General features: G+C 45.7%; 1 protein-coding gene across 4 annotated transcripts in view; it reads left to right on the plus strand.

Moving 5' to 3' along the window:
- COL27A1 (collagen type XXVII alpha 1 chain) overlaps nt 1-15,160 on the plus strand; it is a 264,834-nt gene that overhangs the window by 117,395 nt on the left and 132,279 nt on the right. For all 4 annotated transcript variants that reach the window (XM_080990772.1, XM_080990773.1, XM_080990774.1 and 1 more), the window contains 4 exons: nt 3,779-3,823; nt 7,904-7,957; nt 9,022-9,066; nt 13,980-14,033. In XM_080990772.1, the coding sequence (XP_080846898.1) occupies nt 3,779-3,823; nt 7,904-7,957; nt 9,022-9,066; nt 13,980-14,033 (198 nt within the window). The remainder of the gene's footprint in view (nt 1-3,778; nt 3,824-7,903; nt 7,958-9,021; nt 9,067-13,979; nt 14,034-15,160) is intronic.

The following is a 15,160-nucleotide window of genomic DNA, read 5'->3' on the forward strand; positions in this document are numbered from 1 at the left end:
CTAATGGGAGTTGTAGTTCGGCACCATCTGAAGGGCCAAAAGTTCCAAAAAAATTTTTTAAGCTGTCATCCTTCCCTATTAATCACTCTGCCTTAAGGTATGTCAGTAGCCTTTCCCTTCCTTCAGTTAGCCCCTTCTCTCCTTGACTTGCCACTGGGGTGGCCAACGGCGCAAGTGCTGCCTTTTGCCTCCCTCCCACACCGTGCCCTAAGGCTTGCCCATGGACTAGCTCTGTATTATTTTATTCTCCTGTTATCCCTTTCCTGTTCTCCCACCCTCAAATGTGTCATCCGCCATGCCTTTATCCCCTGGCTGGCCAAGACTCTTTCCAGAATGGGTCAGGGGCCACCCTGCCCAGCCTCTTCTGGCCTGCAGGGCTCACCTCCCCAGCTTACTAGTGGGATGACAGCATCAACCATTCCTGACTACCTGATGCAAGGGTGGTGGCAACAGGAAGGACAGACCCCCTTGCACCTTTGACAGTTGTGCTGAAGAGGGAATTTCAGCACAATTTATGCTTCTTTCCCCCACGTCAGAGTTCTAGGAGTTTGTCTGCTGTGTTTGACTCATTACAGAATAAGCTGCATTGATTTCCCCACATTCCTGGTTGTGTATGTCAGTGAGAGTTTGTCCACATCACCATTTATCTTGTGATAAACCATAGATTCAGTTAATTATACTGGGTGGGTGGGTGTGCCATTAGGATTTTAAATTGGTACAGGAACAGAGGAAGCTGTCAGGGATCCTTTAGTTTAGATTCCTGCATTGCAGGGGGTTGGACCAGATGACCCTCAGGGTATCTTCCAACTCTACAATTCTAGGATTCTAGGATTCCAGGCCAGGAGTCTCTCTGCAAAACCTTCCTGGAGATGCCACTGGGGAATGAACCTGGACCTTCTGGTTGCACGGCAGATGCTCTGCCATAGAGCTATGGCCCTTCCCATGAACTGACTGTCCACCCCAACCCAAAACCCTTTCAGGTGTTGTCGGACTCCCAACTCCCCTCAGCTCCAGACAGCATGCAAAATGGACCAGGATTACGGGTGCTGAAGTTCAGAGTATATGGAGGGTGTCAAGCTGAGGAAGGCTCAGCTGTGTTGTAGGAAGGAAACACTAGCTGCCTCTTCGGAATGTCTCCAGTCATCTGGTCCAGTTGCGCGCAGGACCTCTTTTATTCCCAGCAGCATACTGGGCTCATTCTGAAAGAGGGGCAGGGGATCTGTGGCCCTCCAGATGTTGTTGGACTCCCATCACCCCAGACCATTGCTCAGGCTGGCAGGGGTTAAGCAGATTTCAGGGGCTCAACGTGAATCTGGCTTGGAGCTCTAGGTCAGTTTTTGAAAGCTCTGCCTGGGATATCTGGAGAATCCAGAGTCCTGCAATGTTAATTCCCCAGCGGAAGAGAATCCTTCCCTTTGGCCTTTTTAGATTTTCTTCCCCACCCCCACTTGGACAGCTTATGACACTTAGTGCACAGAATGAAAAGGGAAGGCCTTAGCTTGTTTGAAGAGAACTTTGGTGGGGTCAAGGAAAGTGTCACAGACAGAGCAAATTCCAGCAAAGGACACCCATGGAACAGATTCTGAGTCTGCTGGGAGGAATGTATGCAGAAAACACAGTTGTGGATCCCATGTTTCTGTCCTGCCACCTGCTTCCAGAATTTGATACACACTTTGGGCTCTTGACTGTTTTTTCCTGTGCCACTGAATTTGGGTGGCTTGTGCTGTGCCTCAGATTGGCATGTGGCAGTCTCCTCCCACACCCCCAACCCCCTTCTATTCTTCTGTTCCAGCCGACTAACTAGTCATGCCCTCCTCCATGCTTTTACATTCAACCCCCCCCCCCCCCGTTTTACACACACCATCATTCTCTGGCCACTGAGCATGGGCTGGAGCATCTTCCACATCAGGAAAGGTTATAACATTCAGAGTGTTATACTTTGCTGGGGTGGGGTATAGAGGCATGTAAAATTATGCAGGGTGTGGAGACACTGGATAGGGAGAAGTGGATGTGAATAATGATAACACACCCACCCCAAAATGCCGTTTTCCCCTAAATATTGTTTTGTACTTTTGCAAATTTTGGGGTTCCCCCAAACCTGCTGATGCCTCTCTTTTGTGCACCAAAGGTGCCGTTTTGGCTGTGCACATCAGCCTTCGCCACAGCTGGAGATGATGGGATATGTTACCCATAACATCTGGCACCAGGTTGACAAAGGCTGGTGGGTATGATGATTTCCTTATGATGAAGGAGAGCCCCACAGGATTTTATCCAACTAAGTCATAGTCAAAGTAGACCAACCTGAAATGAATGAATCTGTCAGCTGTGACCATTCAGTTCAGTGTGTCTGCTCTGAGTAGAACTAACACTGGATGCAACCCATGCCTGCAGCAAGGCTCTTCTTCATGAATGGCTTTCTGTAGGTTTTTTAAAGACATAGTCCTCCTCATCAGCAGGATTATTTTATTTGCTTGTGTTAAGTGTGATCCCCAGGTCTCTCTATCTGGCCCTCAGGAACCTTCCCTAGGCCACACACTTCCCTGAGCTAGATCTCTTACTAGCCCTGCTTTGCATCCTCATTGAGTGCCTTTGCATAGCTGGAATGTGTCTTTGAACTCTGATCATAAGTCTTGAGTGCCTGGACAGAGGGCAGAGAGAGGTGTGTGAGTGTGGGTGTAGAAACTAGCCTACTGTACAAAGGTAAAATTCACATCCATTGCTCTATGCAGGCTGAATCTAGACACATCAAAGAAGTGTTTTAATTAAACTCGTTGTAAATTTAAACAGGGAAATCATGTAGGGAAAGACGGGACTCCACAGCACCATCTGGTGGTGCATTGTTATATTGCATATACAACACTTATAAATCACTTTTTCTTTACCAATCTAGCTGAGTCCCCAGCTTTGCCATAAGCCAGTGGGACCCCCCAAGCCCCACCAGACTGCTAACTGTGTATTTCTGAGCACTGAGTGGGGAGAAAGATTGAATTCCTGAACCTCTTTCTTTCTCTGTAGCTCAGTTGGTAGAGCATGATATTCTTAATCACAGGGTTGTGTGTTCGAGCCCCATGTTGGGGAAAAGATTCCTGCATTGTAGGGGGTTGGACTAGATGACCCTTGTGATCCCTTCTAACTCTAGGATTCTGAGATTCTATATGTATCTATCACTATTGCTCCAACTAAGACACCTCTGTCTGGCGCTCCTGTTGCTATGCATTGGACCTCAAGCCCTTTTTCTTCAGCAATTTGCCCCCTCTCAGCCTTCGTTCACCCATCTGTAAAATGGGAGCAGTAGTGTCCAGTTCTTAGCCACAGGGCTTGTTTAGAGGTGAGCAAGGCAGAGGTTTGTGCTGGACTCCTGAGGGTTGTTTTTGCAGGTGGGAAAGAGAAAAGTGATGGTGGAAAATTATCTTTCTTTCTTTCCTTGTCCAGCACCCTTCTCTTGCTCCGCCCCCCCTCCTTTTCCAAAAGCACACAGTGAAATCCTTCTTCTCTCCTGTCCCATTTTTGGGGGAGGCGGGGGGGGGGGGAGCGGAGAGGAAAGCCGGTCTTGAACAAGCAGCCTTGTGTCTTCCAAGGAGGTCTCTTTTATTTACAAGCTTGCTGAAGATGGAAGCTCTAGATTGCCCACCGAGGGCGGGGCACCCTTAACCCTTCCCCTGCCGTCCTCACCACACGGAGGCACTTCTTCTTCTTCTTCTGGGGTGTGTGGAGGGAAGAATCTCCACTTTTTGCTGACAAAAAGACTGTAACTGTGTTGCTCTTTGTTTCCTTTTAGGGAGACGTGGGAGCCCCGGGTCCTCCTGGAGTTCACGGACTCGTTGTAAGTACGGGTAAAGACAGGAGAGCTTTTCATCTGGGGCTCTGGGACGCTGCTTCTTCTTTTTAACTCTTTCCAAGGCACCACTAAGAGCCCTGTGGAAATGCACTGTGTTGATTTAATCTGCTGCCCTTGCAGGGCGAGGCGGGGGAGGTCTGTGCAAGCAGGGAGGGAAGTGTTAAAGCTGCAGTGTTGACACAATGGGCGAAAACAGCAGCACTGAGTTACCTTTGCTGGGGTGGGAGAAGGAGGAGGCTACTTAGCAGGTGCTCCTGCATGCAGGAAGCCGCTGAGACTGCTGCAAACACACACCGTGCATTTAAAGCACACCAGCTCCACCACCCAAAGAATCCCATGAGCTGTAGTTTTCCCTCTGAACTACAATTCCAAGCACTCCTAACAAAGTACAGTACCCAGGATTCTTTGGTGATGGCAGAATGTGCTTCAAGTGTGCATTGTGTGTGCAGCCTCATGCTCGCAACAGGGCAGTTCATTGGAGGCTGGTTCATTAGGGCAGATAGGGGACTGCACTATCCATCTCAAATGGCCGGTTGGCACTTTCTTTGCCTATGGCTGGTTTTTCCACTCTACCAGTCCCAGTGGGCACCAGTTACCACTGGGCAGCAGTGGGGGGAGGGACCTGTGGTCCTCTTCCAGATGTTCTTGGACTACAGCTTCCATTAGCCCCAGCCAGCATTGCCCAATGAGTAGTGGGAGTTTGTAATTCAGTAACATCTCTGCACGTGAGACAGGTTCCCCATCAATGCAATACAGCCAGCTCTTCAAAGTCTTAAATCCTCCTTGGGGTGGTCAATATGTGTCTGGATTGTAGTGCACTGGACTGCAGGTTGTAGAATCGGTGGGAAGTCGCACATGGCTGGTTTTTCCTCCATTCACAACAAATCCCACCATTCAGAAAACTAGCTTGTCAAGGTTCTTACCTAGCTTTCTCTCTTATGTGGTGGTTTACCACATGCAGGGATTAAAAATATATATGGGGGAGGACTGTATGAGAGATCATTCTGACATATAATTCCCTTATTGGATTAAAACACAACACTCCAGGCACAAGTATACCATTGTGCACTCTTGGAGGGGGATGAGAGAAGGTACGACCCACCATTCACTGATCCTCTGACTGGAGATGCTGAGACCAGTGAAAGGTAGCTGGTCTAAAAGTTCGGGAAAAGCATGTAGTGTAGTGGTAGAGCTCTTGCTTTGCATGCAGAAGGTCCTAAGTTTGATCCCTGGCATTCTCAGTTAAAAAGAGCAGGTAGCGTGTTAATGAGAAAGCTGCTGGCAGTCAGAGTAGAGAAGCTTGAGTTAAGTGGACAAAAAGCCTGACCTTGTTTAAGGCATTTTTCCTCTCAAAAATAGCAACCCACCTTTTGCTGAGACCTTGGAGAGCTGTTTCTGGTCTGCGTAGACAACACTGGGCTGGATGTGGCAATGGTCTGAGAGTATATGGTAGCATCACATGTTCAGGCTATAAGGACTGGGGATCATGCGTGAGAGCATGCTGTTGTGTCCTTGTTGTATTTGTGAGCCTTCCATAAGTATGCAGCTTGCCACATGCATTTGCAAGATTTATCAATAAATGTAATGAAGTTTATTGCCCCCCCCCCCCCGCAATCCGCGTCTCTCTCTGGAGAGGATACTTTATGTTTAATTAAGTCAAATGAAGGTGTCACCGTGTTGTCATAAGTTATAACACACTTTCTCTGGAAGTCTCCTATTACTGAATGCTAATCCTGTCTTATATGTTCCACTGTTGTTGTTAAAACAACTATGTTTTGGAGTCCGAAAACATCTGGAGGGCACCCTGTTGGGTACTTCTGGATTAGAGTGTGTCCCACACTGGGGAGTCAGGGCATGGCAAAAAGGTGCCTGCAGAGTAATGATTCAACCTTGCAAGTATTTTTTTTATTTTTATGCTGCCAGGCTACAACCTTCCCCCACGGCCCAACCCTCCTGCCCACAATGTGGCAGTCATTTTTGGCTCATAGATGGCCTGAATGAGTTGTCAGGGGAAGCAGCTCTTGCACTTTATAAATGGTACATTTTCCTGGCTGAGAACTGAAACTACCCTAAGGTGTCTAAAATCTGGTGATTTGGTGGCGTGCCGCTTCTGCAGCTGTCATGATTAGCGGCCATTGACAAGGGTTATCCTCTTCTGCAAATTTGTCTGAGCCCAGGGATGGGGAACCTGTGCCCCTCCGGATGTTGCTTACTGAGGATGATATGAGTCAGAATCTGACAACATCTGGAGAGCCACAGGTTGCCCACCCCTGCAGCAGAGCTGTCCAAACCTGTGGCCATTGCCTTACCTCATTCCACAGAAAAATTCCACACTGCTCAAGGAAGTTCCTTCTTTCGTCTGTCTCATTTCTCCCATCAATCAGTTTAACCAGATGATCTCTTTTCTGCATCTTTTCCAGTTTTGCAGTGCCTCCCCCTTTTAAGATAAGGCACTCCCCCAAATAAGTATACTGCATCAGGGAGTGTGGATATTCCCTTCTTAGCAGTTTATACACAATAGCCATGGGAAGGCCTCCCTAGGTCCCTCTTCTCCCATCAGCCCCAGTCAGCATTGCCAGTCGTCAGGGACCATTGGCGTTGCCTTTGTTTTTATTATTTATTTTATTTTTTACACTTATATACTCCACTTATTTTCCATCCAAGGAGCTCAAGGTGGTGTACGAGGTTCTCCTCCTCCCCATTTTATCCTCACAACAATGCTGTGAAGTAGGTTATACTGAGATAAGGTGACTGGCCCAAGATCACCACCCAGTGAGTTGCACAGCTGATTTTGGACCTAGGTCTTCCATGTCTTAGTCCAGCACTCTGAGCATTAACACTACACTAGAGACCTTTCTGGTGATGCTCAGCATAACACCCCTCGTGGTTGACTTCGCCCATGCCCTCCTCTTGGTTCTGGATATCCTGAGGGCTTGGTACCCAGTTATCTCTTTTGCATGCTGGCTTTGAGTGCTGTTCCTCCACGACCAGAGCAAGGTGTGAGCAGTAACCAGAGCTGGCCGCATCCATCCAAGCTGAGTGATCCAAGCCTGCTTTATGAAGCGAGCCCTTTCTTGCAAGGACCCTCTATGAAGCTGCAGGGCATGAAAAAGCTATATGTTTTCAGGAAGCCACAGCTGAAAGCTCACATGGTGCATTCGGCTGTGTGATCTCCCTGTACAGAAATATGCCTTTAGCAGAACCAGCAGCTCCTCTGTTTGTTTATCCAGGGCAGATAAACTAGCTTGCTCCGTTCTAAGGGTATGTGTGGAAGTAAGAAGGAGATTGCTTTAACAGGGACCTTGAAACAGTTGAACTCTGGTACCTTTCCTGGGTAATTCACACAATGCTGGGAGGACCCACAGCTCAGTGGCAGATCCAATGTTTTGCACACAGAACATCCCCGGTTCAGTGCCTGCTGTGTCCAGGTATGCCTGGGAATGACCCCCAAAGCTGGAGAGCTGCTACCAGTTTGAGTAGATAATACTGAACTAGATGGGCCAGTGGTCTGACTCAGTATAAGCAGCCCTTCATTCAGAGCCATGAGGACTGTGGCTTTTGTTTGTTAAGTGAAGGGTTGTTCCTCAGTGATAGAACTTCTGCTTTTCATGCAGAATGTCCCAGGTTCAGTTCTTAGCATCTCCAGGCAGGGCTAGGAATGTCCACTATCTGAAGTCTGCTGTTTCAGGCAGGTTTCCTATTCCACCCTTCCTTATGACCTTGAGCTTTTTCCATATAGAATTATAAAATTGTAGAGTTGGAAGGGACCACAGGCGTCATCTCATCCAACTCCCTGAAAAGCAAGAATCTTTTTGCCCAGTGTGGGGCTCAAACCCACAACCCCGAGATTGAGCTATCCATAGATGAATTCAGAAATACATTCTCAGCATACTCTAGTTTGGTGTTGTTTAAATTGCACCTTTTTAAATAAAAAAAGTAAGTTTCTAGTCCTTGTTCCTCTTTGCGGTAAACTGCTTAGCAGCAAAAGTTAGACAGCTTTCAGAGGAGGCAGAAGGCTTTGTTGTTCTCCATTCCTAAACCTCACTTCTCTCTCTCTCTCACCAGGGCGATATGGGTGCAGTTGGACCTTTAGGTTTCCCAGGACCAAAAGGATTAAAGGTGACTGACTTCCAATAAGCAGATGCCATAGCTCAGTGGTGCAGAGCACAAGGTTACAGGTTTGATCCCCAGCATTGCTGCTCAAAGACCATATTGGGTTGTTGGGTTGGTAAAGACCCCACAGAGCCATAAGCAATCAGAGTGAACCAGCCTGGGAGTTGTACTCCAAAACACCTAGAGGGGGCACCATATTAGCAAAGGCTAGAGCAGAAGATGCTAGATGAGATGGATCATAGTTCAGTGTTAGAATACTTGCTTGCCATGCAGATGGCCCCTGGAATCTCCAATCCAAATGTGACCAGGTAGCAGGTGATGGGGAAATCCTTGAAGAGCAGCTGTTGGTCAGAGTAGACAACAGGTGGGGGAAACGGGCACAATGACTTGTCTGCCAACGGTATAAGGCAGCTTCATATGTTTTTCAAATCGTCTGAGCTAGGCTCCCCTTAGTCATATTTTTCTTTCTTTAGGGTTCCCTTGAACCCAGCACCCACAATTTGTTCTGCATGCAGATGTGTGTGTTATGATCTGTAAGGTGGAGCACAACTCCAACCCTCGAATTAGAAGACCATGGAATATGTTCCCATCTCCTGAAGCCACAGGCAGGGAAGCGTCATTAACACAATCTTAAATGGCACAACACAAAAAAGGAGGGAAGAGCAAAATGAAAAAAATCAGACACCAGTAATGGAAGTTGTGTACTAGTTCTTATAATGACCAGCTGGAATGGAAACTGTACTGTAGCCAATTATGTTCTGCTTAGAGAAGACCCATTAAAACCAATGTATCTAAGTTGGCCACACCTATACTTCACCTCACCTAGACACTTCAGTGTGTCTAATCTGAGTAGGACTAACATTGGCTGCAACCCTGTATTTTCGCTATGTTTCCCCCTTTATCTTAATTTCCTGAAGCAAATGTGTTTCGTGGATGGTTTGGTGAACGGGAATCCTTATATTTCAGGAGAGCCCTGATTCAGCCTCCTCACACTCCGTGGCTCTTAGACTTGGGATGAAGGGCAATATTTCAGTTCACTTTGGTCTCACTCTCTCTTTTCTCTTTGTTAGGGGCTGATGGGAAATCCTGGAGAGAGTGGACTGAAAGGTGATAAGGTGATCTGAATATTCCCTTATTGCACTGTTGTTATCTTTCTGCATGCAAGACCTTGTTTTCTTCACACTGTGTGATATATACCTCATTACTTGCAACTCCCTTAGTTTGCCAGTCTTTCTGATATGTATATCTAAGTTTAGAACATACTGGAAAAACAAAGATTTATCGCTCTCAAGATTGGTCCCATCTTGTTTTGTGAAAGGTTCCCAGAATTAAAGGGGATGGATCTGTAACAATGTCTTACAATTTAATATGATCTAGGGCTGTTTGGTCATTTTTGCTTGCAAAAAACAGTTCAGTTGTCTGGGGAAGAAATATGGGGTTGTGTACAACATTAGCACTACTTAGTGTATACTCAGAGTAGACCCATTGAAATTAATGAATATGATTAATTAGGCCAATTGGTTTCAGTGGGTTTATTCTGCTTATAACTTAGATAGATACAGCCTTTGGGGTTTTATATGCACAGCTAGATATTTGGTGATCAACCAATTTGTTCTCCATCAAGAGACTTTAGGATTATGCATTTTGCTGTCATTTTTCTCTGCAATTCTAATTTCAGAGTGAAATATATATTGGATAAGATCCAATGTTAGCCACACCCAGAGTAGACCTATTGAAATTTAAGTCTATTAATTTCAATGGGTCAACTCTTAAGAATGACTTAGTAGGATCCCACCCATTATTTTTATGTTGTGGTCCATCTTGTAGGATATATATTTATTTTTCGAAACCTTTTTTTTTTGTTGGAGAGCATATCTTCTTTCTTTGTTCATGTAGTTATATATTGCTTTTCATCAAGTGGAAGTTCGTAAAGCGGTTTCCAGAAACCCAGCAACTAAAACTGAACGGAAACTAGATAATCAATAATTTATTTTATTTTAAAATAAATAAATAAAAACTTTTGAATGTTTGAAGTAAGAAAGAATAAAATGCAGTAAAATATCCAGTAGCATCAAAATGCTGTAAAACCTATGGGATTAGAAAGCATTAAAAATTTTAAACCTATATATCAGAGCAACTAATCAGATAGACAAGCTCCTCTGTCTGGCCCTTTGAGTGCTCACTAGGCCACACTGCTCACCCAGCCTTGATCAACTGCAGAGGCCCTTGACTGCTTCTGCTTGACTGGAATGTAGACTTGAACTGTGATCGCGTCTCTTGCTTGCCTGTTTCTGCCTTTTGAAACCTCTGTGTTTCTGCATGACTGGAATGTAGCCAACTGTACAAACGTTGCTCTGTGTATTTTTTTATTTTTTTTTGCCACCTCTGGCATGCAGCCCTCAGAAGGTTGCTCATGAGGGAATCTGGCCCTTGGGTTGCAAAAGGGTCCCACACCCACCCCTGAAAGAAGCCCCCATGCCGCTGGGTTTTTCTGCTAGAGGGATCTGAATCATTCAGAACAGAGCTCCAACTTTACTCTGCTCCAGGTGGGGGGGGGGGGAGTATCCCATGTGCAAGAGAGGGTCTGAAGCGCAGGATGCTGGCTCAGCAGCAGCAACAGCATGGCACTCAAAATGTCCTCTGTACTGCCAGGAGCCAGCAACCTTTTCCGAATTATTAACTCAAATCAGATGAGATCAGCATCCCCGGACCTAACTTGTTCCATCTGCTGCTTCTTGCTGACTTGCAGAGTTCTGGGAGAAGGACTTACAGGTTTTGAGGGCATCCCACATCCTGCTTGGCTCAAGCTGATGTCTCTCTCCTTCCACCAGAGTGTTGTAGAATCGATGCAGCCCTTTGCTCCGGTGTGTCTGCATTGTGGCTCTGCTGGTGGAGGATCTTACACACACCTCCAAGTTATTTTACTCCAGTTCATTTCCTTGTGGAGGAGATGTTCCCAAAAGACTAAACCCCATGGTTTGTAGCAGTGACCAGTCCAGATCTTTCTCTAGGGGCAGTCAGTCACTTGACGTACACATTTGTGTATGAAGTAGGGTTGACATATTGAAATTAATGTACAGTACCTAAGTGCATCATGTCCATGAATTTCAAGGGGTCTGCTCCAAGAAGGACTAAGATTGGGTTGTATCCCAATCAGAGTAGACCCACTGATTTTTTTTTTTAATGACTAACTTTAATTCCATTCATTTCAGTGGGTCTACTCTTGAGTGTAACTTAGTTGGATATAACCCATAGTTTTAAGCGTTTGTAGAACTACTCATTTTTTGTAATAAATCAGTCTGCTTCCATCCCAGTAGCGTAGCTAGACAGGGACTGGGCGGGGGCATTTTTCTTTGTTATTGTGGTATGTATTTTGTGTTTTTATATTGTAAACTGCCTTGAAGAGCGGTGTAGAAATTTAATAAACAATAACAATAATATAAAGTCTGTACAGGAATGGAAGAGGATGGACTCAATAGTCCCATCCTCATGCAGTACTAGGAAGAATTGGACCCTTATGGGTCCCTCCCTCCCTCCCTCCCTCCCTCCCTCCCTCCCTCCCTCCCGCACCTTCATTCAACACAGGTGACAAGCAACATCTTCCATAGCACCTGGAGGTGGCACACCCAGCTCAGTCCTCTAGTGCCTTGCCTCTGCTTCCCATTGCAGCATCTGTTGCCTGAGGCAATTGCCTCACTTTGACTCATGGTAGGGCTGGCCCTAAGGCCACCATTGGATGCTGTGCTTATCCAGTTGTCCACATGAATGTGTAAACATATCCTTTTAGCAGGCTTAGCTTTGGGAGGCCAGAGTTAACAGGTGAGAACTTTCACTGTGTGTTTTTGTTTAATAGGGCTTCATTGGCTATTTTACAAGGGTATTAAATTGTAGGCCATCTCACATGCCAGGGTTAGGATGGCCTAGAAATTCTAATAAAAATAAGAAGTTGTCAGCAGTGCAGCTATTTCCTTCAGTTGTTTATATTTTTGAGAGTAAATAATTTGCCGTGCATTGCCTAATTCTTTCCAAATGCCTGACAAAAAAGAAGAAGAAGCCTTGCTGCTTTGGGGGGAAATATACTGTATATGTAAGGTTACATGGAATAAGCACCTCCTGTGAGAATATTCTAAGAGTCTGCATCCACAGCAAAATGTGGACTGATAGGCTTAACTACTTGATGAAGCAGGCAGGGGTGGCCCTTTTCAAATTGTCCACCCCTCCCACCCCCCACAAATAAGTCAACTAAGATCAGGGAGAGAATTGTTGGTCCAGTCGCTGCCTGCTATGCTTTCTACTTGAAAGGGAGAATTTTTGGTATGTGTTGTGTGTATGAACATCCTATGTACACACAGGTCCCACTATCCAAACACTCATACAAAAATTCACTTATCCGATCACGAGGAATTAGTACTGAAACCTTGCTATACACACTGCAGTTTCAGATATCCAAACAACCAGACCTGCTTGTATTGTTGTTGTTTAGTCGTTTTGTCATGTCTGACTCTTCGTGACCCCATGGATCAGAGCACGCCAGGCACTCCTGTCTTCCACTACCTCCTGCAGTTTGGTCAAACTCATGCTGGTAGCTTCGAGAACACTGTCCAACCATCTTGTCCTCTGTCCTCCCCTTCTTCTTGTGCCCTCCATCTTTCCCAACATCAGGGTCTTTTCCAGGGAGTCTTCTCTTCTCATGAGGTGGCCAAAGTATTGGAGCCTCAGCTTCAGGATCTGTCCTTCCAGTGAGCACTCAGGGCTGATTTCCTTCAGAATGGATAGGTTTGATCTTCTTACAGTCCATGGGACTCTCAAAAGTCTCCTCCAGCACCATAATTGAAGAGCATCCATTCTTCAGTGATCAGCCTTAAGCAAGCCTTACTTTTTGTGTTTTGCTAGTCCATGGGAGCCGTTTTGCCAGAAATCATGGTGGGTGGGAGGGAGAGAGAGTAGATAAGAGAGTGGTCTTTCCTTCCTTGCTTGTTTTTTGCAAGGTTTCAGGGGGTTTTCTTGGGTTTTCCTCAGCCCTTTCCTCAGTTCGTGGTCAAAATTCCATGGTCAGGAATGCATTATAAATTTTCTCATAGGAATCACTGGAAATTGTCTGCTTGTTATGCAAACGCTTGCCTAACAGACCATTTCCTGAGAATGCATTGTGTTCAGATGGTGAGACCTGCGTGTACTAATGCCAAACTCATTCTCCGAGTGTGGATCCTTACGTAGCTGAAACATAATCTATCCTCACAATGGCCAGCCAGATGCCCCAGTGGGAAGCTTGCAAGCTGAGCACAGCAGCCCTCTCCTGCGGTTGTTACCCCCAGCAATTACAAAGTGCACTGCCTATGAGCCTGCAGTATAGGGTCGCCATATTTCAAGAAGCACAAAGTTGAGCTTTTGGGGGGGGGGGGCGATCAGCAGCAGCACACAGCAAGCTGTCTTCTGAAATCGCTGTCTAGAAGACAATGAAGTGACCACTGCATGGCACTTCCGCTATTGCCGGAGAACAGACTAAATCCCAGACATTTACTGTTCATTTGAAAATCCCCCCCAGGCACCAATTTAGCCCCCATCCCTGGACGTTACTGGACTTTTCTGGTTTATATGGCGACCCTACTGTTGTGCAGCCCTCATGACTAGTTGCAACAGAGAATCTCATCCTTCACAAGGTATAAGGAAGACTGAGAAGGATGTCACCCATCAATTTGGATGGTTTGAAAAAGGGGTTGGACCAATTCAGAAGGGGTTTAGACAACTTCTAAGCACTTTTGTGCACCATTAATTGACTGGTGATTTGTCAAGGAAGAACCTCGTGATGAGTTATGTCCTCCTGTCATTGGTGTGGGAAAATGGCCACTTCGCTCAGAAGTCCTGTTCTGCTTTGGGGTTTTTTTTACCACCAATCCTGCCTTCAACAAGCCTGAAAAATGACATTTCTGCTGCTCCAGTAAAACCAAGTCCTTTTCCATTAACCTGGGCATGTGTTTTATCCCTGATATGATGTTTGTTGTAACTTTCTTTGGTGGTGTGTGTTCAGGGTGATCAGGGAGTGCCTGGTGTGCCGGGAGACGTTGGATTCCAAGGAGACAAGGTAACTGATTTTAAGTATAAATCTTGAGGCATTGCTGCGCCTGATTCCCACCCACCACCTGCCCTTGGTGAGATTATTGCACTCCAAACCCACTTTCCTTCAAATTAAAACTTCTTGGATTTTTTTATCGAATTACTAAAATTACCTTCTCTTTAATTCAAAGCTGTTAGACTGCCATGACTCATTTGTGTGCATGCTATTTGTAAAACGGGTATTAATTATTATTTCTGAACTGCTTTACTTATTGTTTGATGTGTTGTTGTGAGCCACTTTGGACACAATTTTATGAAAAAGTAGCATGCATACAAATAAGCAGATTATCTTCATGATTAATAATAATTACATTAATGTTTCAACTTAATCAATGAGATCCTCTGATGGGACATTTTTTTTGGAGGGGAAGCTTTTAACATGGCAGGTCATGACCTGTGGAACTCGCTGCAAATACATATTTGGCAGGAATTGCCCCTATTTTCTTTTAGATGTCTTTTTAAAATGGAATTGTTCAGACAGTCCTTTGGACCAAGGATTTTTTTACCAACCAATTTTTATTGATTTGGTACTGATGCTTTTACTTACACTATTATTGCAGCATTGTGTTTTCACGTTGTTTACCACCTTGTTACATTTTCTATGAAAGTGTGTGCATATAATTTTTATGCCCCTTTTCATTCACTGACTACCAAAGTGGTTACCAATCAAAACTGCAGTAGTAAAACATTACAATGAATTATTCAACAATCTAAAGAACTGGTAATAGCGGCTGGGGAATCTCATTAGCCTGGTCTGTATGTCTGGTGTCTGGAAAGCTATCTGGGGCCTAAGGCAGTTCCAGAAGAATCTGCAGCACTTGTCAGGTATTCAGTTTGAACAGGCAAAGAGGGAATGTACAAGTCCCGCCCCCTTGATGACAACATTCATATTGGGCACCCTCCCCAGCCAATGCTTGATCAGCGTTGACCTGAAGCAGGGCCAACCCACCCAATGAGGCAAGGTCAGGTGACCACTTCGAGCAGCAGGTACTCGCTGCTGCAGTGAGATCCTTGGAGGCTGATCTGCTGCCTCCTTGGCAGACCCCCCCCCCCATGCCACCTCCATAGCAGCCTCTTGGTGAATAGGAGACACTG

Source organism: Podarcis pityusensis (genome assembly GCF_964106645.2).
Source record: "Podarcis pityusensis genome assembly, chromosome: Z".
NCBI classification, from domain to species: Eukaryota; Metazoa; Chordata; class Lepidosauria; order Squamata; family Lacertidae; genus Podarcis; species Podarcis pityusensis.